The following is a 27,903-nucleotide window of genomic DNA, read 5'->3' on the forward strand; positions in this document are numbered from 1 at the left end:
GGTCTTCCCTATTGACCTGCACCCAGTTTCTCGGATCTTTCTAACAATCGTTAACAAAATATGCACAATTGTATAGCCGGCAAGCGTTACGGGGAGCACCAGGAAGGCGTGTGCACAGTGGTGGGGCTGGGAAGGGGGAGCAGGCTTCCGTTCAGCACGCGTCTCAGGCTCTTCCCCACGCCTGGCGTAGGAAACGAAGCCGGCCAAGCCCAGCGCTTATGCAAATGCAGCTTCGAGGCATTTGTGCCTTGAGGGCAGCGCCTCCCCGCCCGACCCGGTTCGCTGCCTGCCAACAAACCCCTCCCGCGAGGAACGGTGAAGCTGCTCCGGCGACGTCGCAGGCCCGCTCCAGGGGCCCAAACCGCTTCCCCTCAGTCCTGCCCCGAAAAAAGTGAGGAGGAAAAACCCCAAACCCTCGCCAGCAACCGCTGAAACGACCCTCAGATCCCGAGATCTGAAACTGCAGCGGTTTCGAAGAAGTCGGAGGCCTGGGCGCGGCCACCAGCCGTGCCGTCCGAGGACCCGGGGCGGCGGGGCGACCGTGCAGGTGCCGGCCCAGCGGCCTCGGCGCTCGTTCGCGGGCGCCAGATGGAAGCCAAGGGCGAAACCCAAGCGCCGCTACGGCACAGGGGGCGGGCGGCCCGGGCGCGGCCGCCCGGGCGCCAGCCCGGAAGGTCGCCGGCCGGCCGGGACGAGGAAGCGCTGGCGACCTGGGCGTGGAGACCCGCCACCTTCCGGCCACGCGGCGGCCCCGCCTCCTCTGCCGACTTCCTTCCCGGGCGGGACGGCGGGACAGTGGCGGCGGCGGCGGCGGCGGGGACGGGCGCCGGCCTGCAGGTCGCGGGCGGGGAGCGGAGGGGCGGCCGGGGCAGCGGGCGGCCGCGGGGACGCCCCCTCCCTGTCCAACGTGCTGCCGGGGAAGCGGCGCGGGGCCGGCGGCGCTTGGTCAACCTGGCGGGGCGCGCGGCGGCCTCCGGGGCTTCCGAGAGGAGCTGCCACGTGGGCGGCGGGGCCGGTGGCTGCGTCCCGGGGTTGGCCTCGAGGGGCGGGAGGAGCGTGGCTTGCGGCCGGGCCGGTGACCAGCCGTGTCTCCCTGGGTCCGTTCTGCAGCGGGGCTGCAGGGCACCAGCGAGCGCTAATCCTAAGCCGGTAGTAAGTTCCCTTCCCTCCACTCTCCTTCCTCGCTCTCCTTCCTCGCCTGGCCTCCTGCCTAGCCAGCACCCCTCCGGGCCCCCAGCAGCGGTTTTGGATGCTGCCCCTTAAACCGCGTGGTAAACCAGTTCCGTCCAGCGTCGCTTCGCGTTAAGAGGGTTTACAGGACCCTTAGGATCGGGGAAGCGTACCTAGTGGGTAACCAGGTTCCCAGCAGGCACCGACGTGCTGCACGGTCGCGTCAGCTTCACAGCGAGGTCCCGAAGCCCAGCTGTTGGGAAAGCCTCCCCATCCTCAGCCCTTGACATTAAAAATCAGACTTTTCCCTGAGAGCCACCGGGTTTCTGCGTTGCCCTCCTTCCTTGCCCTTGGTTCCTCTCCCTTGAAAGGATCCCCCCACCCGCTTACTGGAAGCTTTAGGTCCCTTCAGGGCTCTCTTCCTGTTGGAGAGACCGCTTGTGCCTGCCCGGGAGTAGAGCGCAGTGTTACCGAAATCTTGCCTTACTCACGACACTTGGCAGTCTTCATCGTTTCTCCTCTTTTGGTTCAGTACTCACACTGGATAACGTCTGTCCCACCTGGGGAAACTAAGCGAAAGGGAAGGCACACATGACTATCACAGTTGGGACAGCTCCAAATGGAATCCAACTGGCATGGAGAATAATCCGGTGTGGTTTAGGGAGAGTTGCTTATATTCTCTGAGCCTGTCTCTAAGAGGGATGTTAGTTACCTTTAGCTCAGAACGAGGCTTCAGTGAGATAATGTGTATAACCTTCGGTGTCTGAACTATATTAGATGATCAATAGTTGTTCTCCTCTCCCTTGCCCTCTTTTGCTGGCTCCATGTGATAAGGGAGAGAGGTAAAGGATGCCAGTGATATGTAGGGCAGGCATGTGTAGTAACCGGCAAAAAAATCCTATGAGAAAGCAGTAAATAGGTGTAATATCTGGGGATGCCCAGCCATACAAGCCGAATCCAAACTTCCGAAATAGTAACTTCATTTCTTATTTTTTTTTTTTTTCTGAAGACCAGAGACCGTCTGGGGTTCATGTGCTGTGATTTCTGATTGATAAATGTAAATTGAAATTGTCTGAGTTTGGAGATCCAAAGTTGAAATGTGCTTTGGGTTGAACTGGAAAGCAGATTGACCAAAATGTGTTTGCCCACTGCTATTTTGTCGTGTTTTTCTTCTAGACCCAGCATGAGTGAATTTCCCTGTAAAAAACGTGATGACTATTTGGAATGGCCTGAGTATTTCATGGCAGTGGCCTTCTTATCGGCACAGAGGAGCAAAGATCCAAACTCCCAGGTAAGTGAGTTGTTTTTTTTGTTTTGTTTTGTTTTTTGGCGGTACGCGGGCCTCTCACTGTTGTGGCCTCTCCCGTTGCGGAGCACAGGCTCCGGACGTGCAGGCTCAGCGGCCATGGCTCACGGGCCCAGCCGCTCCGCGGCACGTGGGATCTTCCCGGACCGGGGCACAAACCCGTGTCCCCTGCATCGGCAGGCGGACTCTCAACCACTGCGCCACCAGGGAGGCCCGGTAAGTGAGTTTTACAGGAGAATGTTTGGACACTCACAGACACGGAGGTACCTACAAGTGAGCAAATTACAAGAGGAAGAGGCTCAGTGGACACCTGCCAACTTACAAAAAGCAGAGGAAATCTGCTGTCTTTTGTGCTGCATTCCTGCCTGCTTACCTCTTCCTGTGAGAGAGTAAATTGTCACATGCCATCGTTCACTGCCTCTCGTACCCCAAGGAGACAGAGCTCTTAGCCCCTCCAGAAGTAGCGTGCCCATCTTGGAGCTCTGCAGGCCTCTGGTCTCCCTTACTGCCTCTCCACTGGCAGACCAGCCACCCGAAGTCACCAAGCCTTTGGGCATGTCTTCCTGTAGGTCGGAGCCTGCATCGTGAATGCAGAAAACAAGATTGTGGGCATTGGGTACAATGGAATGCCAAATGGATGCAGCGATGACCTCTTGCCTTGGAGGAGGACAGCGGAGAGTATACTGGATACCAAATACCCTTACGGTAGGGCATGTTGTGTGTTCCATTCTGCTTGTGTCATAGCCTCGGTGAGTGCTTAAATACGGTAGATGGTCAGAAAGCCTCATCTTCCTTTTCAGTTGTTACCGACAGCTGGAAAGAAAAAAATTCCTATTGAAGTACCCCAATTTCCCCTAAGTGCCAAAGGGAGCCAAGAAGTGGAGGCGTGGTAGTGGTCACACAGCCTGGCCCTGGGGCCAGGGCTCCCTCATGGGCCTCGCGTGTTTCACTGGCGGTGGGCTTCCCTGCAGAGTGCCACAGCCCCCGGGGGAGGTGGCCCTGCCATTTGTTTCTTGGCTACTTGGGAGCGGGGCCAGCTAACCAAGTACTGGCCAGGGCTTTGCTCTGATGAGAAGCAGCGTGCATTTCCATCTACTGAGGAAATCTGGCTCAAGCTCGTCTCTGGGAAGCAGGACACAAGCTGTGAGCTGGACACCCGGAGAGGGATGATGCAGTCGCTTGCTCCTGTTTCCCCGGGCGCCGCATTCCCAGAGTGGCCGCTGGCCAGACCGCGAGCCAGATGCGCACGCGAGACCTTTGACCTGGCCAACTCTGGTTTTCATCTTTAAATTAGGAGAGGATGCTTGTTATAATCTGTTGGCTATCTGAGCCCCAGGGGGACTCGCTTCAGAGATTATCTGGGAGTGACCAGCCAAGCCTCCCTTTTCCTTTAACTCCCTGGAGAATATGCAACTAATGCTGTAAAGAGGCGCATTGGGCTGCATATGCTGGTTGCTGAATTTTCTTAACGTTTGGACCTGAATTTATGTCTGGAAATGAACAGACTGCCTCTGCTGGAAGTGCCGTGGATGCAGGCCATCCGAATGGGAAAGCTGTGCCCTCAGGAAATAAGGGTCCGGTGTCGTGTGAGCCCTTTCTGTTTCATTGGCTCTTCCCTGCTAGGTTTTCCTCTGGAGTTTTTCTCACGAAGAGCTCCAAGTCTACATGTAGCCTAAGTTATATATTTTTACTAATGTTCCTGGGCCTTAATCATGTTAAATAAGCCCCATAAATTTCTTTCTAAGCTGCTTCAGGGCAACTGCTTCGTTTTTGAAAGAAAAAGAAAAAAAAGTGCCTGGAGGTGGAGAAGGAATTGAAGAATGAGACTGGGGAGAGCTACAAAGCACTCAGGGTTCTCAGGGACTAGAACAGTTCCGTGATTAAGGGGATTTCATTGTCGGGTTAGTCCATTTAACTCGCCCCCTTGGCAGAGAAGGAAGAGTCGGATCCCGGGGAAAAGAGGGTAGAACTGCCCTCTCAGCCTCAGCTTTATAGCCGAGTGGAGCGCGGGAAAGATGCGCCAGTGTATCTGAGAAACTCGTGGTCACCCTGCTGTTGGTTCTGTGTGCTTTCAATGACGAGAAAGAAGGGAAATGATTCGTTCATTGTAGGCACACGCAAAGGTGCTTTTTCACAGGACAGTTCAAGGTCCCATATAAAGATGAAAGGGTTGATGAATTCAAGGTCCACAGTGATGTGTGTAAGGACCGCAGCCCGTATTCACTGAGTCAGGACAGTGGGCTGTGGGTCCCGGCGCTGAGCTTCCCTGTAGAGGAGTTCCTGGGAGGTGTCAGTCTGTGACGCTGAGGCTGGTGACAAAACGATGCCAGTGGTCTGCACGGCGTAGAGGGGTCCTCACTGGTTACAGGGCGGCTCTCCCGTAGGACCTGTGCCTCCTTCAATCACCATGAGCCCCAGGCACATTTCTGGCAGTGACCTAGAAGCCCAAGGCTTTGCAGCATATTTACCATCCCCCGACTTCCCACTTCCAGAACGTCTCCAGTAGCTAATTGTGTTGGTTCTGAAACACTTGCCTTTTGTCCAAGTTGGAGAGTACCTTTCAGAGCTCCTTTCCAGAAGGAATTAAAAAAAAAAAAACCCACACCGGCATTTGTCCAGCTCCACTGGTTGTTTTCTATTGAATGGTTGCTGCGTTTCAGGGCACTGGTTGTCTGTGTGCATTATTTTTTACTAACCATGTGATACCTCTAGGTTTTCAAAGCTCTTTGCCCCTTACTTATCAATTATTCATTTTACATGTAGCCGTGTTAGAATGTAGACAGTTTTCTTTCACGAGAGTAAGCCTATAATTTGATGTGCCGTAAAAGTCGGAGAACGTATTGAGTGGTTTTTAAAAGGCATTTAGTATCACTACCATCATAATACATGTAAAGATGGGCTTTAAGTCTGAATAACTATGACTGGCTGTAAAGTATCCACTCGGTCTGGTCTTTTGAAGGGATTTTGGGTCACAGAGAAGTAAATGTTTAGGTAGCCTTGGATGTAATAGAAATGTTCGCTGCTAATTGACTAAATGCAAATTCTTTTTTTCTGTTTTAAGACTTAAAGAAAATTAATTAAAAAAAATAAGTGATGGGGCTTCCCTGGTGGCGCACTGGTTGAGAGTCCGCCTGCCGATGCAGGGGACACGGGTTCATACCCCGGTCCGGGAAGATTCCACATGCCGCGGAGCGGCTGGGCCCGTGAGCCATGGCCGCTGAGCCTGCGCGTCCGGAGCCTGTGCTCCGCAACGGGAGAGGCCACAGCAGTGAGAGGCCCGCATACCGCAAAAAAAAAAAAAAAAAGAAGTCAAAAAAAATAAGTGATAATGTGTGGACTTGGGTGAGCGTTAACGGCGGCTGGGCTGCTGTCTCAGGGATGACTCTGTGTCCATCCCTGTAGAGGAGCTTTAGACGTTATCTAGATTCCAGACCACTGGCTTCCTAATTCTTCTGAGTATATGGGGACCCTCTTTTAAATGTCAAAAAAACCTTCCAAGACCCCTATATAATGCTAGTTAAACTAGTAGTATCTTTTTTAAACAACTGTGGTGTAATTGACATAGAAAGTTACATTAGTCACAGGTATAGGACATGATGGTTCGTATGTATCAGCATTTGATATGTTTACAAAGCTTTTTTTCCTACCATGAAGATTTGCAAGACCTACTCTCTTAGCAACCTTCAAGTGTGCAGTACTGTATTATTATTAACTACAGTCACCATGCTGAACATCACAGGACTTCATTTTATAACTGGAAGCTTGTACCTCCCACCCACCTACCCCCTCTGGCAACCACCCATCTGGTCTGTGTATCTGTGAGCTTGTTTTTGTTTTTTAGATTCCACACAAAAGTGAGATCATACCTTTTATTAGTATCTTTTGAGTAAGAAGATCCATGATGACAAAAAGCTATTTGATATCAGTAACACTTTGCATTAATCTGAACTTTCCTGATGTTTGGAAAAAAGTGTATGTAAGTGCTAGACATATGTGTGCCAGTCTGTGGACCGTCCCTGTAGCCCTGGCAGAACCTCGGTGGTACCTTGGGGTTTGTGCCCACGGGGTCTAAGCTACCCACTTCATTCATGGATGGGAACCTGAAGGCCCAGAAACGTTAAGTAACTAATACAGTGCCACACAGGCAGGGTGACATCTTCTAATGCCGAGGCCAGCGCTCTGTGCTTCCTTGCGGGGGCGGTGGGGCACAGGAATTCGGCTTTTCTGAAGCGGGTACATGGCAGCACAGTGGGCCACCCATTTTCTTCTCGCCATGCACTTGAACAAACAGAGGTTTTGATGAAGTGACCCCCCAGAGGTCGAGAGCTCAGGTGGTGGCGCCCTGCGCCTAGGATGACGCAGGAGGCCCTTTGCCCCGGCTTCCCTTCACATCTCTCCCAAGGGGAGCTTGGGAGCTGTGTAAGTTTAAGTTTACTGCTTAACATATATAGCTTAATTCTCCTTATTAATTCTGTAAGCTTGGAAGTCATTAGTCTTGACTGACACTCTGTGGAAGGGGAGGTAAACACAGAATACGTGTAACAGAGTAGGGAGATGGTGTTTTTTCTGGGCTGTGTCTCTAGAGAGGCATTTTTAAAGGGTGTTTTTGTTCTTCCAGGCTTAGGATCAAAACTTCATTGAAACGATTTGATTATAATGTGGTATTAATATGGAAAATGAAAATTCCCCCTGCCAAGGAAACTGCCTTTTATCTCATCTTTTTCCTGAGAAATCCAAAAGATAGTATGATGTCAGTAACAGTAAGTGGCAGGAAGAAGCCAGCATTATTATAGTGACACCTTTTCACATGAATGACAATGAAAAAAAAACTGGAAAGGAGCAGATATATCTAATTTACCTTGTAAAAAACTTTGGAAGACTTTAATTTTTATGAGGGGTGGTTGCTAACCCCAGAGCGAAGCGCTCAGCTGACACTTTGAGTTCCTTTCTCTTCGTGCGATTCATCAGTGAAGCACCTTTAATCAAAATACCGATTTTATAAAATGGAGGCGAAACACTTGTGGTAATTCAGAGATCACTCTTTCCTCAGGTCTTCATAACCAATTTTGATGACATGGTTTACAGACCAGAGTGCTGGCACAGAATCAACTTCTTTCTTCCTTGGGAGCCATTGTTAAACTTCACGTTTTTAACAGAGCTCCCACGCCCATCAAACTTGAATGCATTTTCCTGCCATGCTGGTTCCCATTGAGGAAGGGATTTGCGGGGAAGCAGGCCTCTTTGCTTGGCCTCCTCTTCCATCCCAGTCAATCAAGAAGCCAGGATTGCTTTGGCTGTTGCATCGCACTCGTGGAGGGGACCATAGTCTTGATGTCCCAAGATGGGGGTAGCCCCACACTCTGATACATCAGGCAGACATAGAGGCATGAGACTTTTTCCAGAGTCAGTTCATCTTTATGCAGGAAAACTCTCACTGGTTAAGAATCTGCGCTTCCACTGCAGGGGCCGCGGGTTCGATCCCTGGTCGGGGGACTAAGAAATCCCACATGCCGTGCAGCGTGGTCAAAAAAAAAAAAAAAAAAAGTATAATGCTGGAAATGAATTAAGGCAAGAGTTCAGCGTGGCAGCTTGAAACAGTTTTGCCAGCGTGTGGCAGTGCTTCTTTAAATTTTCTATTTAAATGTAGTCTTTATTTTTCAGATTTAGCATGTTGTTAAGCATGCGTAGATGTCGTTTTAGTGATTACTTAGCCATTTACCTTTTACCCCTTCGAACACTGACATTTTCCCGACTGCCATGCATGTGATGTATTTCTTTGGCATCCAAAAGGTTAGTCTTGAGAAACTAATTTATCAGGAAGTTAGGAGGCTGATCCTTCTTAAGCTGCAACTTACTCACAACGTAAGAGCTTCTTAGTAATTAAGACCAAATTTATTCCCTCAGCCGGTTGAAATTGAATGCCCTCTGGTTTTGTTAGGCAGATTCATGGATTTGATGACTTGCTTTTTCTTTTCCTGCAGAATTCTAATTTCACTGGTGGCGACCCAACATCCCTCCCCTGCCTAGCCATCCAGTACTTGTGGCCTGACAGTGGGCCTAATTAGGGACTTTTGTACAAAATAACTAGTGTAATCAATGGAAAACCTTGGAGCAAGTTTACAGTAAAAAAATAAAGTATATTGTTTTTAGGAAAAGAGGGGCAAACTCGGGTTTCACCGTGCGGTGTTTTAGACAAACAGGGAAACACAATGGCTTATGAATGAGGCTCCCCCCAGCTTAACATAAGTGTATTTCACATTCAGGTATAAGTGTTTATAAACAGCCTTCAGAAAAGAATAAATCATGATTTTGTTCATTTATTTGATTTTTATCTATACATTTTAATCTATAAATTCAGGGCTAGTTATTTTCTAAGAGCTAGAGATTACTGTTTCACCATGAATGTCTACAAGGGATGTGTAGTAACAATGTATTGTAACTACCTGTCCTGAAGAGCAGATGTAGGAAAAGCTCAAATGCTTATCTATAGGATCAAACCTCCCCTGAAAATACACATATCGGTCTTTGTCTGTAAAAAGTCAGTTTACTTCATGGACGTTTATAATAAAACTTAAAAATCATTCAAGGTTAGTGATTTCCGAATTGATGCCCAGGAAGGGGGCTGAAGTTTGTCTTTGTACAGTCTCTCTAAATAAAAGGCTTGTTGAGAGATTAATAGCGTCAACAGAATTTCAGGGCCACACTCAACCTATTTTAGGTTGTATTAAGTATGTGAGCTCATTAATTACCTGAATGATAAATATAACTTCTTTAATTCTCTATGTTGATAAGCCTTTGCTTAGAAACTCAGGGTTGCCATCATCGTGGTTCCAGGGAGCACCTGACACTCCTTGAACCTTGGAGTCTTTATTCTGTTGGTCTATTCTGTCAGTTATGTGGGTTTTGATTGATCTATTCTGAAATTGGCCTGAATTATTAAGGTTTTGTTTTGAGTTTTTTCCATCAAGACTCTATCTTTCATAAGCTTTGTTAATACTGGTATTAAAGTAGAATATATATATATGTATATAGTTTGCTCCCAGAAATAGGCAATAAAATCTGGTTCCCAGAGATTTTTGCAACTATTTATAGTGTTTATTACTTTTACTTCTTAGGACTTTTGTTTTATATTTGCGTGGTACCATACAAACCTTTAATATGCATGTTGGCTAAGAAAAGCTCCACAGTGCTTAAAATGACAATTATCAGGTTCAAGTGAGAGAATCCTAGACTGACTGTCCAGAGCCGGGGCTCCAGGGGTGGCGTATGTACATAAACCCAGGGATTGTGGGGTTGTCAGATACACGACTTGACATTCACTTCTCAGTATCTTTTTGAAATAAATGATCACTGAGGACTCCTCCAGTTCTAGAGTTTTCGGGAAAAATTAAACAATATAGCTTTGATTTTATTTGATTAGGGTGCTGTTTCTCTGCTTAAGGGGTTTTAAGGGTGTTCGGGAAGCATCCTGGGGTGAAAGCTGCAGTAAACAGCTGTTGATGGCAGCGACACAGAGGGACCGTGCATCTGTGCGTGTGGACAAATTAATAGAGAGAAATGGGCTTCGTTCCCCCGCAACTCCTTCTAGTGATTCAGATCTGCTCCAGTTCTGAGATGAATATAAACCGATGGAGATGGTACACAGAGTGTAGGTTACCCCACAAACATGGATGAAAAAAGGTTGGAGGACAGCAATGAAGAAAAAGAACCCGTGCGTAAATACAAGAAAATATGTATGAAGAGAGGAGAGACACCTAGAACTCTTTGGAGACAGGAGGTTATTCTAAGACCAAATAGAAAGAAAGGACTTGAGAAATCCTTTTGTGAATCAGTCCGTGTGGTGATGTTTATTGAAACATGGATACTGGCCTGGCTTCAGGAAATCCCTTGATAAATGGAGAATATTGGTGAAAGCAAGGTGGTGGGAATGTGCCCGTCTTCTCTCTGCTCATGCCGTCTGACGCGCAGGTCCTAGCCAGTGCATGGAGGTGTAAATTTCATCTGTGTGCTTTCAAGTGATAGATGCCATAGTAAATTTAAAAAAATATTGAATATGATAAGTGAGCATGAATTTTTAAATTCTACAATTAAAAGACTTTGTTCAAAATGCCATTAATTTTGAGTTTAGGTGGAAAAGGGAAGCAGAATTCCTCATGTCCTTTTTCCTTCTGCGAGTGAGTTATAACTTCTAACTTGAGTTAGAAATTGAAATAAATACAAATGAGTCATCTACTCATATCAGGTTGAGTTGTCTGTTGGTGAGTTCTTAAGGCGTCTTGCTTTTTAAAAATTGTAACTATATTTTATAATACATGACATTTTTCCGAGCATGTTCACCTGTAGTTGTTCATTTACTCAGCAGATACTTACAGGGCATCTATTTTATGTATTCTGTGCCAGGCGCTCTCCAGCAGTAAATAATGTACATGTTCTCTGTTCAGGGAGCTTGCAGACTGATGGTGGAGCAGGTAGACATGAATGGGATAAACAGATGGTATTGAATGTTTCTTTCTGAGGAAGTGACTGTTACACAGAGATCTGAAGGATTTGATGGGCCCCCGTCAGGTAAAGATGGCGTAATGGGTGTTTGGGGATGGGAACCGCGTTCCACAGAGAGAGATGCTTGGGTGAAGGCCCTGGAGGAGGAAGGCTCTAGATCACTGTGCAGCAAGGAGAGCGTCTGGCCCAAGCCTGGCGGGTGAAGGCCGGAGTAACACGGCAAGGCTGGGGGCCCGCAGGGTCAGGAGTTTGGGGGGTGTGGGAAGTGGGTTGTTTTGGGGCAGGTGGAAACAGGGACACAGCCGGGGGCAGCTGCAGGAGGCCGGGCGAGAGGGCAGTGGGGAGGAGGTGGGGAGAGGGGCACTTGGGAGGCAGCATCATGAGGGCTGGTGGTGCGGGGTTGGGGAGGGAGAGCCGCTCCTTGCAAAGGTTCTGGTTGAGCGCCTAGGTTTGGGGGAGGGGAGGGGGGGAGATCTGGGCCTCTGGGGTTGAAGGTGTGTGTAAGAGCTCCCAGGGAGGGTGTGAGGTCGGCAGGTTGGGTGTGCGAGCGGACAGCCGAGTCAGCATGGCGTGCCAGCACTGGGTGGCATCACGGGTGTAGGCGAGGTGATGCAGGGAGAGGGTGCAGAGGCCGGGCCCTGGCCAGATCCCTGAGCGGCGGCTGGGGGAGTGGAAGGGCCCGCAGAGAAGGGCTGTGGTATCAGGAAGCACACAGGGCAGCGCTTCCAGAAGGCGGGAGGCCACGCCAGAGGCTGCCGAGAGGTCCGGGAAGGTGGGAATATGCCTGTGGGGTTTAGCACCGCGCAAGTCGTGCTGGCAGCGCAGAGGGCAGCTCCGTGGGGCGGGCCCGCTGGAAGGCAAACTGGAGCAGCTGAAGGAAGAGCGGAAGGCGAGGAAATGGGCAGGGCGGATGCAGATCCGGTTTTGAGATGTCTGGGAAGAGAGCAGAACGGCAGAGGCAGCCAGCAGGGAGGGGCCAAGGCAGAGGTGCGCGCCGTCTGTCCGAGGGGAGGGTCCGGGTGTGTTTGTCTGTCGTTACAGCACGCGTTTGCCTGCAGCTGAGGATGGTCCAGGAGGGGGAGATGGCTGAGGATGTGAGGGGGGTGGCCCCCAAGCTCATGGATCAGCAGTGAGGGGAGGACGCCAGGCGAGGGCAGAGGGGCGGTGACAGCCAACCTGCCACCTTCGGGTCATGGCGTCACAGGTGGAGACATGATCCACTGCAGCATTCCAGTGGAGGATGAGGGCGGTCACGAGCTGAAAGGGGACGGAGGCAGACGAGAGGTGGCTGTGTGGGGCAGGGAGCCGGGCCGCCCTGGAAACGTAGGGCAGGGTCGCAAGTGTAGTCTCTCCTGGGAGTCCTGAGTTAGATCCGGTAAGCCCCGTCTTCTCCACCCCAGACCGGGATCCGCGCGTCACCCGAGGTGTGCCTTGCAGAGCTGGGATCGATTAGAACACAGGTCCTGACTGCTGTTCCAGTGCCCTTCGGTCAGTCCCGGTTCACCTTTAAAAGCAGTTAACGCGAGAGGGAAGCTTTGAAGCTTGACAGTGGGTCTTTCCGTCACAACGCTGTCCAGCAGTGGTGAGTGTTCTGCTGCTATCTGTGCTTCCTCAGGACGTATTAGACGTCAAGCAATGTATGTATCGCGCGTGGACAGTGGAAAGGGAGGTGGGCTCAGCTCACACTGTCTCCACTCCCTCCTCCTTCTGACCTGGTTGTGTGTCCTTAGCACACAGGGAAGCAAAGTAATTAGAGTTCTGGGGGCTTTATCGTCAATAATGGAAACACCGCAGCCAGGAGTCTCTTTAGCCCTAAGCACTACCACTGGGGCTAAGTGGATCCCCTGGGTGCCCTGAGTTGCTGCCAGCAGCCTTAGCAAGAGGCAGTGAGGAGAAGGGGGCAGGGGAGGGAGGGAGGAAAAACGCCTGTCCTCCTGTCTGCCCAGCCGAGCAGCCCGGGAGGAGAGGTCAGGCGGCACCGACATTTACCAAGTCCATCTTCGGTGCTGTGCTCATCACAGATTTTAGTCCTGGTGGCGGGTCTCAGAGGCAGGTCTTTGTGTGTGTACAAAGATCACAATTTTTATTTTTTTTAAACTTTAATTTAATTTAATTTTTTAACATCTTTATTGGAGTATGGAACTACCATACGACCCAGCAATCCCACTACTGGGCATATACCCTGAGAAAACCATCATTCAAAAAGAGTCATGTACCACAGTGTTCATTGCAGCTCTATTTACAGTAGCCAGGACATGGAAGCAACCTAAGTGTCCATAGACAGATGGATGGATAAAGAAGATGTGGCACATATACACAATGGAATATTACTCAGCCATAAGAAGAAACGAAATTGAGTTATTTGTAGTGAGGTGGATGGACCTAGAGTCTGTCATACAGAGTGAAGTAGGTCTTTTTCTTTCAGGTTCATAGGCCAGGAGGCTGAGGCTTCACCGGATGCAAAGGGTCATTCACACTAGCAGCTGGGGGCAGGGGCAGAGTCTGAGGAGACGGCTGGGGTACATGCAGGAGGAAGCGGGGCTCTGGGGCGTCTCTGGACCAGCCCAAAGCCTTGTTCCAGGAGTGGCCTGGGCCACAGGCAGCTGAGCCTGAGGCTTCATGCAGAGCCTGGAGGATTTAACTGCCTTTTTGAATTTTTTTTACATTATTTTTATTTTATTTTTTTAACATCCTTATTAGAGTATAATTGCTTTACAATGGTGTGTTAGTTTCTGCTTTATAACAAAATGAATCAGCTATACGTATACATATATCCCCATATCCCCTCCCTCTTGCGTCTCCCACCCTCCCTATCCCACCCCTCTAGGTGGTCACAGAGCACCGAGCTGATCTCCCTGTGCTATGCGGCTGCTTCCCACTAGCTGTCTATTTTACATTTGGTAGCGTATATGTGTCCCCGCCGACTGCCTTTTGAGGGAGCTCATCCTCTTCAGATCCCAGATCTGGCCAGAATTCCCTTGTGCTGTCCTTTTCTTCCAGCAGAGACCTCCTCTCTGGGCACAGGTGGTAACAGAACAGACTCCAGAAGTTTTCCAGGGGCAGGGCTGGGATCCTCTGCACTATCACTGCTCCTTGTTTTTATTTTCACTTACAACCTTAGACTGTAATAAGGGACGACTCTCCACTGAACTATGCGCCCCTCAATGCCAGAAGCTAGGAGGGCGCAGTTGCTTTATCTTCTCAACAGAAAAGCCACTAACTGTGCAGGGGGTGGGGTTGGCGGGGCAGTCGTATCCAGTTCTTAGCAGAGGGGTTCCCACTGTTTGGGGTGTGGCCAGGTGAGGCCCAAGTGCTGTCACCTGTCGCCTCTGCATAGGAGGGCCCTGCTCCTGGCTCCCACAGGTCTTCATCATAGCAAGACCCAGCTGGATTGGACGCCGCTGTTCTCAGAAAACACGTGCAGTTCTGACTTGGTAACAGTGGCTTCACCGGCAGAATTCTCTCTAGTTCACAAAGCGATTTTCTGCCGTGCTCGGCATTGTAACCTTGCGAGCTAGGAAGGGAAGGTACTCGTGTTCCTGTTCATCGTTGATGAGGCTGGGCTTGAACCCTGGTGCCCCGGTGCAGGCAGATGCCAGGTTTTAGCCCCCTTGGTTCTGAAAGCCATCTGTAATCCAGATACATTTTTCTACAGGAACAATATTGCCTGCGGATTCAGCTCCCCTCTGTCTACAAACGGTGCATTTGAGCCCTTGTTTCCTGGGTTTTTGCCACACTTCCCGCCTTCCGTGGCCTTTCTTCTGCGGTGCCTGCAGCCCTGGCTCTGGTTTGTCCGTGCTTGGGCGTCTCCTGCCTGGCGGGGCATGGGCTCTGCAGGGGGGACCCGCCAGCTCCTGCAGTGCCAGCGCCCAGACCTGTAGGCGCTCTGCCGGCAACCAAGACTTAGAACGACACGCATCTGGGAGGCGTCTACAGTTGGAAACCACTTTCCCTCCCTGCTGCAGCCCGGCGCCAAGGGATGCTCCTCCGGCGGGGGTAAGGGGGGACGGGGATGGGCAGAGCTCTGTGTGAGAAGCCGTGGGAGGGAAGTGGGCTTTGGAACATTAGCAGCTGTCAGAGAGGAAGACCGTGGCGGGGGCTCTGGGGCAGAGGCTGAGAAGCGCGGGCGGGGTCCACCAGGCCTGTGCCGCTGGGTTTGTCTCGGAGAAGTAATGTAGTTGTCCCTTCCTGAGCCGGTTCACCCTCTCCCCTACCCACCGTAGCCTCAGACCCTTTGACGACTCGATAGCGAGTCCAGTCACTGCCTTACCAACATGGAAACTTCATGGAGCGGAGGTGAGGCAGAGGGGTGACGTTGTTTGGGGCCAGATTCTGGCTTTGGATTGGGGGTAGCCGTGACAGTGAACACTTTGCGACCTTTGTGGGGTGCTGGGGGTGGGAGGTTGGGGAAGGGTTAAATCTGGAGGCTACTCTCTTGTTTAGTTCTTGACTTGAAGGATGGGTCCTTTGCAGGCTGGTGGTGCTAGATGAGGCCGTCAGGACATCTTTCAATAATTAAGAAATAAGTAGTTGCAATTCCGTCCCAACTCCTGAAGCAGGGAAGCGCTTCCCTAAATGGATCTGAGGAGTGGGTGCACGCCCCACCCCTCAGCGGAAGCCTCCGTCGGGCGCCTGAGGGGCACCCAGAGCAGGGGGGCACCCGTGCTCTGAGAGAGACGGGTCCGATTCAGCCACTCTGATCCCTGTATGACGCCGGAAGTCAAAACACTTGGACCCTGATTTCAAGAAGTAATGACCAAGAGCTTTGTCATCAGAAGTGGAGTATCTTGTAAAAATTAACGTTGCGTTATTTTTTTAAATGCACAGGTCAGCCTTGAACTCGGGTACCCCGTTTTGTGTCAGTTATTAATTGCAGGCTGGAGCGTCCCACCTTTTCACGGCCCTGAGCGCACCCTTCTTGGCTCTCGAGTCCGGGCCCTCCCTCTTGGCAGCAAGCTGAAGTGTCCGTGCTCAGAACGCTGGTGGCCGCCTGGCCCCGAGAACCGTCACAGCCATCAGTCAAGGGCACGGGGGCAGTCCCCAGGGACGCCGAGCACGCTTGTACAGACCGGCCTGGAGCGTGTTGGCAGAAGGCAGGGCAGGTCGGGCTAAGTTCCACAGGTGCTCTGTGTCTGGACCTCTTTCCTGCTCCTAACCCAGCTGTGTCACCAGGCTGCCCCACTTTCCAGGTCAGCCCTGGTGGAATAGCCCTCAGGCCCCAGGAAGTCATTTTCTTCAAGTAAAAATCCTGCACTACTAAAAATGAGGAATTTTAAACAACCTGGAGGCTTTCTCTAACTGGAATAGAAACATAGTTTTCCTGACCCCAAATTTTATCAGGCCCCAGTATCTCCCATCATGTCCTGGTAGCCACATGACGATCGGTTTGGGGTAAAATCGCGCTATTAAATTATTTGTGCAGCAGTTAGCAATTGTTTAGCCTTATTCTGAGGGTTTTTTTTTTAAACCTATTTAAGTAACCTTAACAGTGCTGCTGTCTGAAATAGATGTTGTATCAGTCTTACATGAAACGAGATGAAAGTTAAATCTATAAAATGTTGAATCTCTTAAATCTAACCAAGGATGGAATATATCCTGTTAATTTGTCAAACTTCTAGAGAAACGCCTACATGAGACAGTAAGGATTAATCAAGCCCTAGTAAGAGGGAATTTGAAAAATACAGTTTTCTAATTATGCAGTCTCTTTTCAGCGGGCCAAGGTTAATGCAGTTCTGAATTCTGACAGTTAGTAATAGGAAAGAAAAAAAAAAGACCAAAGCGTGTGAATTGTCTTATAGTTACCTGAAACAGAGGTTCTCCTTCTATCAATCAAGAACTTCATACGCGTTAATCTGGTATTTTCAGCGTTTGACTCTTTTCCTTTTAAACAGTGGAGAATCGTTGAAGCTCCCTGCGTCACTTTGTGTTTAACAGATACAATGTAGTGTTTGGAGATTTCTTTGGCTTACTGCTCAGCCACTGATGAGTAATTCTAGGTAAATGGAAAGTTTGCCTTCTTGTGTGTATATAACAATTCAGCTTCTTTTGAATACTTTCTAGACACTGTATCTTTGGAATACTTGGTCCTGATTCCTGCTCTGAATGTAGAAACTAGGCTTATCTCGAGGTCAGTAGCAGAGCCATCCTCCTTCGTTGGTTTTTGTACTCAGCCCTATTTGTAGTTCTTGCTGCAGCTCTTCCGAAGCCACATCGTAAAAACGCTAGCACTCAAAAAAGATAAATGTATTCTTTAATTTAGTGCCATCAGATATCTACGGAGTGTTTCTATCATAGTGAGAAAAGTTACAGAGAAGACTCAGCCCACCCAGAGAAGAGGCCTGCAGAGAAGGTGGGAAAAATTGGGGTTAGGAATGTAGATTTCAGGGTTTTACAAGTAGATCTGTTCTCTCAGAATCTACGGATGGATGAATCCTTAAAGTCCAGGACTATGGGAGGAAAACGAAAGAGCAGGCTTGAGCCTTGGGAAACGCCCAGAAATGTGAGAGCAGCACAGGGACCCCCAGAGAGGTGGTCTGGTGATGCTGAGCGGGTTAGAGCGGGGGTGTGGGGTGGTCATGCGTCAAGGGCCAGCAGAGCAGGGAGCCCAGAGACTGCAGCCGGAAAAGGACTGCGTTTAGGTAACTATGAGGCCGCCCGGCAGGGTGTGGGGATGGCCTCCTGTCGGCTCACGGAGCAGATCCGACACATCACGTCTCTCCCCAGCTACGCACCACACGTTGGGGGCTTGGAATTAGCCCTGCAGGAGTATTTCCACCACAGAGATCGGCAGAGGCTATAAATTAGGGCTTAGTTTTTTGTTTGTGTGTTTATAGTAGTTGGTTGTATGCGTGTAGTAGCACGTTACAGAGGCCAACAGGTTTCCACAGACTGGTATTTCTTAAGCTTTTTACACGGCGACGCAGCAAACATAGTTTACACCCGAAACAGTTTTCAGGAACCTCCTTAACCTTGCCACGTGGGATGCATTCTGATCTCTCGCCTTCTCTTTCCACCTGTTTCCTTAAAAAGGAGGAAAAAATGCTGTTTATAACTCACTAAACTGATTTCAGGACGTACAGCTGAGAAAGCCTTGTTTTACAGAAAACTAGAGGTTCTATGTGCATCATAACGCCAAGAGGTGATTATTTTAAAAATAGAGTAGCAGTTGTAGATAAGACAGTTTCATCTCGAAAGGAAGAAGAAAAGAGACGCAAAGTGCTGAAAAGGCAGCGTCTTCAGAATGGGGGCTAAGTGTATGTGTATAAAGAAGAAGAAATGGGGCCGCGGGAGCCTGCACCACAGGAGACGCCTGGTGAGGGGCTGCCGAGAGCAGGGCCCAGCCCTTGGCGGCAACAGAAGAGAAGCCTCATGTTTTGTTGCGACAGCCTGTCTTGGAGAAGGTCAGCTGTTCTAGAGGTTGAGGGAAGGAAACTGGACACATGGGGAAAAGCTAAAAACCGGATTCCCTTGGGATGGTACAAACTGCTTTTATTTAGTTAGTTGGAGCCACTGTTATTCCTGCAAACCAAAGAGCACAGCTTTAAGTGGCAAGACTGGGCCTTGAACCCTGGGCTGACTCCCGTAGCAAAGCTGTTTTTCCAGACTTGCCTGAGAGGACGCGAATACAGGGAAGGACGCTCGGCCTTGCGGTCAGGCCAGCCAGGGCCCCGGAGCAAGCCCGTCGCAGGCAGGCCCTGCTGCTGGGCGCTCCTTGGGCCTGGAGCAAGCCCGTCGCAGGCAGGCCCTGCTGCTGGGCGCTCCTTGGGCCTGGAGCAAGCCCGTCGCAGGCAGGCCCTGCTGCTGGGCGCTCCTTGGGCCTGGAGCAAGCCCGTCGCAGGCAGGCCCTGCTGCTGGGCGCTCCTTGGGCCTGGAGCAAGCCCGTCGCAGGCAGGCCCTGCTGCTGGGCGCTCCTTGGGCCTGGAGCAAGCCCGTCGCAGGCAGGCCCTGCTGCTGGGCGCTCCTTGGGCCTGGAGCAAGCCCGTCGCAGGCAGGCCCTGCTGCTGGGCGCTCCTTGGGCCTGGAGCAAGCCCGTCGCAGGCAGGCCCTGCTGCTGGGCGCTCCTTGGGCCTGGAGCAAGCCCGTCGCAGGCAGGCCCTGCTGCTGGGTGCTCCTTGGGCCTGGAACGGCCTCCTCCAGGCGGTTACCTGTTAAGTGACCAGTGGAGATGCCAGGCCAGGTGAATGAATCCCCAGCCTCCGCCCTGACTGGCCCACGTTAAACAAGCCGAATGGACAGTCGTCAGTCACGTTGGTCTGCCCAGAGGACAGTCTGGGGCCCGAGGCCTGTCTGCCTGGTGCCGCCTGGGCGGATCAGCCCCAGAGAGAAACACAGGGCGGTCTTGGAGGGTCAGGGCCGCAGAGACTGGAGGCCGTGGTGCCGAGAGGCCAGCCAGGCCAGAAACGCACAGCCTTTCAGACTTGAGGATCTGGACCCACAGCGCAGGGGGTCACGAGGTGGGAGGGGCCCGGCTCAGTGTCAGGGGCTTCGCGGGCCAGGGGTTCCTCCCCTCGACCCTCAGGTGCAGGCTCGGGAAGCAGGTGCCCGGTGGCTGGGGGGGGTGTTCGCCACGTCTGAGTTTGGGGTGTGCGGTGGTGAACGAGGGCAGCGAGGTGTGGAGGGGATGCCTGAGTTTCGCTCTTGTCATTGTCTGCTTTTGAACGTGTGGGATTGTGGGTTGTGACCTGTTCCCTTTACAGAGCCTCACGTGCGCCTGGCGCTCAGCTGCTCTAAATGCCCGGGAGACCTCTTGTTTCTCTAACAAGAAGCTTTGTGTTTTCCGTCCTGTGATCTTGTGGTTAAGAGAAAGGAAGTCTGTTTATAGTCCAGCGTGTTATTTCTATAAACCACCCTTTACACAGGGGCGTCGGATGCTGCACGCGAGAACCTGTTTCATCTGATAGTTTTCGTTAATGAATCCAGACATAGTATATTTTGCCCCAGGCTGCCTCGGATGAATTAGAGGAAGACACTTGTAGTCAATGTGACAATTTTTAGAGATTCATAAGAGGACGATGTCATAGAGTTTCCTAACGGATTCAGAAACTCTGGTCCTGAATATTAATACCAGCACCATCAAAAAATAGTTATCAGGTGGGAAAGCATATTTTTGATATTTGAATTCAAGAGGACTTTCTGTATTTCCCCACGTTGCCATCAAGAATTGGAATCTGAATTTCCTCCTTTATTCACTCAGTAAATATTTAACACGCGTATGTTCACGGCATAGCATTAGGCTCAGGGAGCTACACAGAACCTAGAAGCCTGGGTTGTGACCTCAAGGGGGAAATAAAAGCAACAAGTTCCTCTAATTGTTTTTACACTGAGCAGTGTTGATACCAGCTTGGGAACATCTCGGTCACCAGAGAAGGAAATGGGGCCGGGGGGCCCCTCCGAGGCCAGTGCCCTGACAGCCCTGAGGGTCCCCCCACCCCTTGGGGTTTACGGGACAAGGTCTCAAGGAGCCAGGCTCGGGTCTGTCTGCAGCCAGTGAGGATTGTTCTCTGATGGGCTGTGATGTGATTAAGCACGGCTGGTTTTTTTCCCTTTAGATTTTCTTAACAATGCCAGAGACTGTTCATTTCTACACACAACTAAATCGTGGTGTTCGTAGGCTAAGGTGAGCACTCGCCAGGATCTCCTGAGAAGGCTGCAGCTCGGCTTTCTGCCTGCAGGATTGCAGAGCTGCTGCAGGACTCACAGGGACACTTGCAACGTCCCCTGAAGACGGGAGGCCTGGGGAGGACGGTGGACCGGGGTCTGTATCCTGTCTGAGCCAGAGTGGGCCCCCAGTAAAGTTTATTGACTGAGCGAGGACATTCGAGCTAAAGTGTGCAAGAGCCATGAGTTTAGGCCACTCTTCTTTTAAGGCCTTGTCGACTAAAAGAAAGACGCAGAATGTAAGAGCCGGGAGTTGAGTTTTATTCAGGGTCTTGCTGAGGACCAGAGCCAGGAGACAGCCTCTCAGAGACCCTCTGAGAGACAGCTCTGAAGACATAGCGAGGGAGGTCCATATATATACGGTCTCGGCTAAGGGGCTTGTGCGGTCAGCATACAGCATAACCAGTCACAAGGAAGAGATATCTCAGTTGATGAATTTAGTGCTTTCCTAAGTATGGGAAGATGCAAGAATCTGGGTTCATAAAAAGGTTTTCTTGGAATTGATCCCTAATTTTTCCTGAATTGTGGATCTAACTAAGGGCCTGTCGTGCCTGTTTTCCCAAAGCACAGAGTGCGTCCTCCCGTTCTTTGCCCTGAATTCCTTTCAGGGCGCACGGTAGGTCAGCGGTGCCGTGGCTGATGACTTGTCTTGTAGAACTGGGTGGTGGGCAAGAGTCTTTGCTTTACAGCCTCAGTGCTCCTGGACGAAGGTGCTCAGGGTAGGAGGGTGATAAGTTGGAGACAGAGGGGGAGACCTTCGAAGGCCCCCATGTTTGTAATTAGAAGTTTTGTATGATTTGGACCAGGGCCAGATGGTAATTCATTCAGTAAACATTTATCTAGCACTCGTGTGCCTAGAGTGTGTTAGGGCCCCTGCAGATGTGAGAGGGTTCTACACGGCAGTGTTTTCTAAACGTGTCTGCAGCTTAGAATCATGAGGGAGAATCTCTGAAAAATTCCAAAGCCTAGGCCACACCCCAGACCATCACGGTCTCCAGGTGGGGGACACAGACATGGCGGTTTCCTCCTTGGGGGGTTCCACCAGGCAGACAAGTCTGCGAATCACCACCACAAGGAGAACAGTTTTAGAGAACGCACCCAGAAAAGTAAGTAATGATATTAGAAGTCAACACAGCAGCTCACAAAGCAGGTCGGGGGTTCTGGAGTAGATCCGAGAGGCGAATACTACAAGCCCCCTCAAAGGAGCACCTGTGGATTGGGTGGTGGGAACACCTAGCCTGGCAGCCTGGGAAGATGGGTGGGCGTCAGCAGGTGCGGGACAGGAGAGGAGGGAGCCTCCCCAACCTTGAACCCAGGCAAGGCTGGGGATGACCTTGGATCACCATTTGGGGATCACTGACCAGTCTGGCAAGAACTTGACTTTGCACGGCCATTAAGTGGATGGATGGTTTTCGTAGGGAAGACAAACCGCTGGTTATCCGATGGCATTTTTCTTTGGTGTGTGTGGGCTGAGGGCCATGAGGTGCAGCAGATCCCTGGGGACAGAAATGCTCAGCTTCACTTCCTGATTGTCTTGCTCTCAGAGTTGCCCTTTGCCCGCTAGTGGCCCTGGCGAACATCCCTGCGTGTGCGTTACCAGCACACAAGTGAGCCGTTTTATGCTGGTGGTTCCGTCCCCGCCTTGTGGGTCTTGGGGAGCGGTGAGCCATCGCTCTGCTTGGGGTGGATGGGGACAATTGACCTTGGCCCCTCCTGGCTGCTGTAGGTGCTAACAGACCCAGGGCTGCTGCGGTCCACGCTGCTCATCGCCAACCTGTCAGACCACGTGGCCTGCATTTCTCAGTACTTCCCGTCTCTAATCAGTTTTTTAAAAATTGAGCCTGTTATCTGTGTTATTTCATAGGGGCAAACGGAATGCCTCAACACTCTTAGCGAATTCTTGATGAGCTTGCAATCTAAGTTTTTCTTTCTTTCTCCTTCAAACCCACAGTGTGCCACGCCGAGCTGAATGCCATTATGAACAAAAACTCAGCAGATGTGAAAGGCTGTACCATGTATGTCGCCTTGTTCCCGTGTAATGAATGTGCTAAGCTCATCATCCAGGCAGGTAGGACCCGGGCCGTTCCCATTTGTCACATTTGCATTGCTGCCTGCTCACTGCAGATGTGTTTGATCTTAAATCGCTATTGTTTAGATCTAAATTAACTGCACTATCAGCTTTGCAAGATATTTCCTGTGTTTTGTTTTTGAATGGTGCCAGGTATTCTAAGACTAATTGCATCCTCTGTGATTCTTAGCATGTTTTTAATTTAGTTTGCAACTTCCCAAACTGCAAGCTGCTAAAAAACACCACCAGCATTGCATGTACGTACTGTCAATTTACTGTTCTCTGACATATTGTGCATAGATTAGGGGGGAGGGAGAGAAGTGAACTTCTGTCAGAAACAAGGTCAGCTGGGAGTCTGTAAATGAAATTTTAATTTGTATCTAATATGTGGGAGATATATGAGGACCTAAACATCTCTTTGCATATAAATGTCATAAGACTCAAATGGTACAACTTGAAGTTTTTCTTACATTACTGTTACCATAAATCTGCACCATTGTGTTCGGAATATCTCACCTTTTTCAAACTGTCGCATCTGAGATCCATCTACACTTTATCTCCGTAAAGCTCTCAGCTTGAGATTTAAAGACTTACCACGTTAGCCAGATGTGTGCTTTAACGGGGCTGTGTATCCCGAGCCCTGGATCTCTGAGCAGAAGCGGTCTGGTGGAATCAGGATCAAAGATCTCAGTTAAGGAGTCTCGTGGTCTCCCTCCCTGGGGGTGTACGACCCTTCGCGAGTTTTCCTCGCCATCCTTAGCACAGCGGCGGCGGCAGGTGCATGGGAAGAGCAGCCTCCTGTGGTCCCTTTTTTTTTTTTTTTTTTTGGCGGTACGCGGGCCTCTCACTGTTGTGGCCTCTCCCGTTGCAGAGCACAGGCTCCGGACACGCAGGCTCAGCAGCCATGGCTCACGGACCCAGCCGCTCCGCGGCATGTGGGATCTTCTCAGACCGGGGCACGAACCCGTGTCCCCTGCATCGGCAGGCGGACTCTCAACCACTGCGCCACCAGGGAAGCCCCTGTGGTCCCTTCTGAGGCTTGTGGAGGAGCGAGTGATTGTCAAGTGCCCTCCAGATTCTTGGCCCTCAAGTTAGAACTGCCTGGTGAGACAGGGGTAGGAAACAGATCTGCCCTCTGTCAAGCTGGCTTGAACTGGTCTGCAGAGCCATTCCTGGCAGCACGGTGGTCCTCATCTCTGATTCTGCCCGTGTTCTCCACCACCCCCGTTAGCCTCTTGAGTTAGGAGTCGTTGCCTTGCGAATAAAGAATATTTGATTGCCTGCAGTAAAGAAAATTTGTTAATCGGATCAAGGCTTGACTATTTGACATGTTTTCACTTTGCATTTATTTTAAAAAAATCCATAAAGACTGGAGGGCAGATTAAGTAGAATCCATGTGCTGCTGTATTTGAGAGCAGCAGATACATATTTCAGTCACTGGACATTGTGTGTTCGCACCCTCAGGAAAGTTGATTAATCAGACTCCTCCAGGGCTTCCGTCCGCATGCCTCTTGTTGTATCTCTGTGTGCACATAATGAGGTTTCTTTCATTGTTGCCTTTTAAGGGATAAAAGAAGTTATTTTCATGTCTGATAAATACCACGACAGCAATGAGACAAGAGCCGCGAGGCTCATGTTGGAAATGGCCGGGGTTTCCTTCAGGTGAGTGGGAGGCGTGTGGAGGAGAAGGCGCTGGAAGGCCTGATGAAGAAAACACACTTGACCTTGTCTGATGTTTAATTTCTATGTGGGATGCCTGACCTCCACACTTGGAAGCATCTTTTTATTTATGTTATTTATTTTAAAAATTTATTTCTTAATTGAAGTATAGTTGATTTACAATGTTGTGCTAATTTCTGCCGTACGGCAAAGTGATTCAGTTATACATATGTATACATTCTTTTCCATTATGGTTTATCACAGGATACTGAATATAGTTGCCTGTACTCTACAGTAGGACCTTGTTGTTTATGCATCCTGTATATAAAAGCTCACATCTGCTGACCCCAACCTCACACTCCGTCCCTCCCCCAACCCCTCCCCCTTGGCAACCACAAGTCTGTTCTCTATGTCCACGAGTCTGTTTCTGTTTCCTAGATAGGTTCATTTGTATCATATTCTAGGTTACACGTATAAGTGATATCATATGGTATTTGTCTTTCTGACTTACTTCACTTCGTTTGATAATCTCTCGTTGCATCCATGTTGCTGCAAATGGCGTTATTTCATTCTTTTTCATGGTTGAGTAATATTCCATTGTGTGTGTGTGTACATGCACACGCACACGCACACACACACACACACAACATCTTTCTTATCCATTCATCTGTCGATGGACGTTCAGGTTGTTTCCATGTCTTGGCTATTGTGAATAGTGCTGCTGTGAATATAGGGGTGCAGGTATCTTTTTTGGATTAGAGCTTTGTCTGGATATAGGAAGCATCTTTTTAAATATGATGGGCTAAGGCTCTACAGATTATTCTAAGGGTAGATTTTATGGGCAGTGACAGAAGTAACTGCAGACGATCTGTAATGACTACACTTTACTGTTAGTAGATTTCCAGGGCTTGAACTAATTATTCTGATAGTGAGAAATTTTAAAATTCACAAGTTTTATAATATTAACATTAAATCTTTTTGCAGATGTAACAACTCTGGCATAAAATATTTAAGGTGAAAATAACCTGCCAGGTTGGAACACTGGGAATTCTCTTTACAGTCGTAGTTTAAACCGAGATTTTAAGTCATTGATATTTATATGCTTTACCTTTGGTAGGCGCAGATTGGGAGGTATGTGTTACTCACAAGTCAGTTCAACCACCTTTGGTTTCTGGTAGAAACTTCTTTTAGACTGAAAACTTTTGAAGAAGTTCCTTTATAGTCTTTGTGTCAGCAGTTGGGGTCCTTGTAATTGGTAACGTACCTAACCTTTTGGGTTACTCATTAGGGATATAGGTTATACGTAATGAATCTCTTGCACTATTGTGCCTTCTGAGACACAATTTATTTACATAATAATTAGATATTTACTGTATACTGATTTTTTTTAAGGAATATGTTTAGTCTCCATGTATGTTCTTTTCACCTGCTTGAGAAGGTATATTAATGAGTAAAAAATATCATGGGTTTATTTTACTTCTGCATTTATAGAACATGGTTTTAAAAATGACTCCACTAGAGCTGGTTGTTTCGTATTGAGAGCAAAAGAAAATTTGCTCTTTTTTTTTGCTTTAGAGCAATTCCAAGTTGGCTGCAAACATTTCCTAGACAATAAGATAAATCTGGTGGGGAAACTAGTCATTGGATGTCATGTCATGCAGCTAACTTGTTAGAAATCCTCTGACTTCCCGATAATTCATGAACTCAGCTAGCTGACGAACACACAAACCAAGCCGCCCCATGCATCTTTTTTTGTCTTAGTCTTTTCCGGTCCGTGCTTCTCTCGGTATGGTGCACTGTAATTGGCTCCTATAGCGACAAAATATCAAGCGAATACCGGGAATTTTTTTTCCTCCCCGCAGAAAATGTAGGTTAAGCCAAAGTAAACAAATGGCTCTAACTACTCACTAGATAATATCTCTATATGTTTTGTTTCTTACCTTTAGGAAATTCACACCAAAGTGCAGCCAGATTGTCATTGACTTTGATTCAATTAACAGCAGACCGAGTCAGAAGCTCCAGTGACTTACATCTCATTAAGTCTCCAGAAGATCGGATTATCCTCTTCTGAGAAGCTGCTAATGCCTTTCATCTTAAAGTTACACATAACTTTTTAATAGCCGGGACGGCAAAAGTCGACATGTGAAGAATGTAAAAGCTCAAATCTTCCTGAGTCGCGCTCCTGTCACGTGGAATCTGCATGTGTTGAAACTGTCGATTCAGGGTGTAAAATAAAGGAGCTGTGGGTGCGCACGGGGCTGGAGCGGGCATCTCCCCTCCTGTCTCCTGGTTCGCTGGGACGCTGGTGGCTGCGCAGAAGGGCGTCAGCCGTGCGTCGTCCACTGCGTTTCACAGCCGCTCTTCAACGCCACGTGTGCTGGGAGGACAAATAACTGTGGCTGTGTGCCTGCCGGGATGAGCAGACACGCTGATCTGAACATCGGGCCCGAATGAAGCAGCGCATGTAATGCCCTTGGGGGAAGGAAAGGAGCCGCAAGACAGTAGCATTTAAGTGTTTGCTTTTGAGAGTTGAGGGGGCCCCCAGCCGCCCAGCCACCCGCCCAAAAGTCCTGGACGGGGTGCGCCTTCGTCCCGGCAGATGATGAGCGCAAGTGAGCGGGCGTTCTTTCCCCGCTCTGCTGTCCTGCCTCCCACAGGGCGGTGCCGCGGTGTGCCTCTGCATGTTGGGGACTTCTGTTGTTCGTGCTTCTTATTCTGGCTTTGTGGGTGACACAGAGCTCTTACATTAGTTTATTTGAGTAATGAGTCGTGCCCGGGGAAGGCAGCCCGTCGCCCTGCGTCGCCCCCAGGTCCACACCCTGCCCGGGGGCGGAGCCCCGCACCGCTGCTGCACGTGCCAGCGCGGTTCATTCCCAGGGCTGCTGTCTCCCGTCCTGTAAGTGAAATGAACGTGAGGAGGTGTCAGTTCCGTCCAGATCTCTTGGTGACAGGAGCTCACTTGCGCTCCTGGTGCCCTGCCTTCATTGACACACATCTCACCTTCCTAATCACTTCGATTTGGGGGATGGGTAGCAGTGCACCTTGTCTTTAATCTCATTTCATTTTTATTAAATGTGCTCAGTGCCTTCGTTGAGAAAATGGTTTCTTTATTCTAAAGATCATGACCGTTTTAAAGTGCTCTTACATCTTTATGAGTTTTTATTTTGTCTCTGAGGTTTTGGATTCCATATTCTGGGGCATGTCATTTCTGTGTTGTCTGTGAAGCACACTTGCACATGTTTTAATGCTCAGAGAACAGTTTGAGGCACGGATGCCATGTGCCTTCCCCAGGGCTGAAGGGCGATGCGTCTCTATGGACCAGATTGGAGATGTCCGGGAAGGCTCTCTTCCCTCTCTCCATCGTGCCCTGCTCCTGTCTCAGGTGTGGCCATCTGATCTGACAGGTCATCTCCACCACCCAGTAGGTCCCAGGCCTCCTCCCTCCCATAATCCTCCAGTCTCCAGTGCTGGCTTATCTGCTGCTTTCCTACCGTATTCTTTCTCTAAATCTCCTTTTCTCGCCTCAAATTTTTTCTCTCTTATC

At 49.7% G+C, this 27,903-nt stretch overlaps 1 protein-coding gene across 4 annotated transcripts; it reads left to right on the forward strand.

The window, feature by feature from the left end:
* The first annotated feature begins 310 nt into the window (after positions 1-310).
* On the forward strand, positions 311-27,903 carry DCTD (dCMP deaminase). Of its 4 annotated transcripts, none has more exons than XM_082680203.1 (6): positions 311-391; positions 2,347-2,461; positions 3,046-3,181; positions 22,584-22,700; positions 24,266-24,362; positions 26,306-27,903. In XM_082680203.1, exons 2-6 carry the CDS (start codon positions 2,354-2,356, stop codon positions 26,382-26,384), a joined length of 537 nt encoding a protein of 178 aa, XP_082536329.1. In that variant the 5' UTR covers positions 311-391; positions 2,347-2,353; the 3' UTR covers positions 26,385-27,903. The 4 variants fall into 4 exon arrangements, with proteins under 4 accessions (XP_082536329.1, XP_082536328.1, XP_082536331.1 ...); XM_082680202.1 differs by lacking the exon at positions 311-391 and adding an exon at positions 776-837; XM_082680204.1 differs by lacking the exon at positions 311-391 and adding an exon at positions 1,028-1,152.

Source organism: Grampus griseus (genome assembly GCF_964374135.1).
Source record: "Grampus griseus genome assembly, chromosome: 21".
Lineage (NCBI taxonomy): Eukaryota > Metazoa > Chordata > Mammalia > Artiodactyla > Delphinidae > Grampus > Grampus griseus.

Coding starts and splice junctions, on each gene's coding strand:
- DCTD (XM_082680203.1), top strand. CDS start 2,354: ATGAGTGAATTTCCCTGTAAAAAACGTGATGACTATTTGGAATGGCCT. Junction 2,462..3,045: donor GCAAAGATCCAAACTCCCAG/GTAAGTGAGTTG, acceptor GTCTTCCTGTAG/GTCGGAGCCTGCATCGTGAA. Junction 22,701..24,265: donor TAAGCTCATCATCCAGGCAG/GTAGGACCCGGG, acceptor TTGCCTTTTAAG/GGATAAAAGAAGTTATTTTC.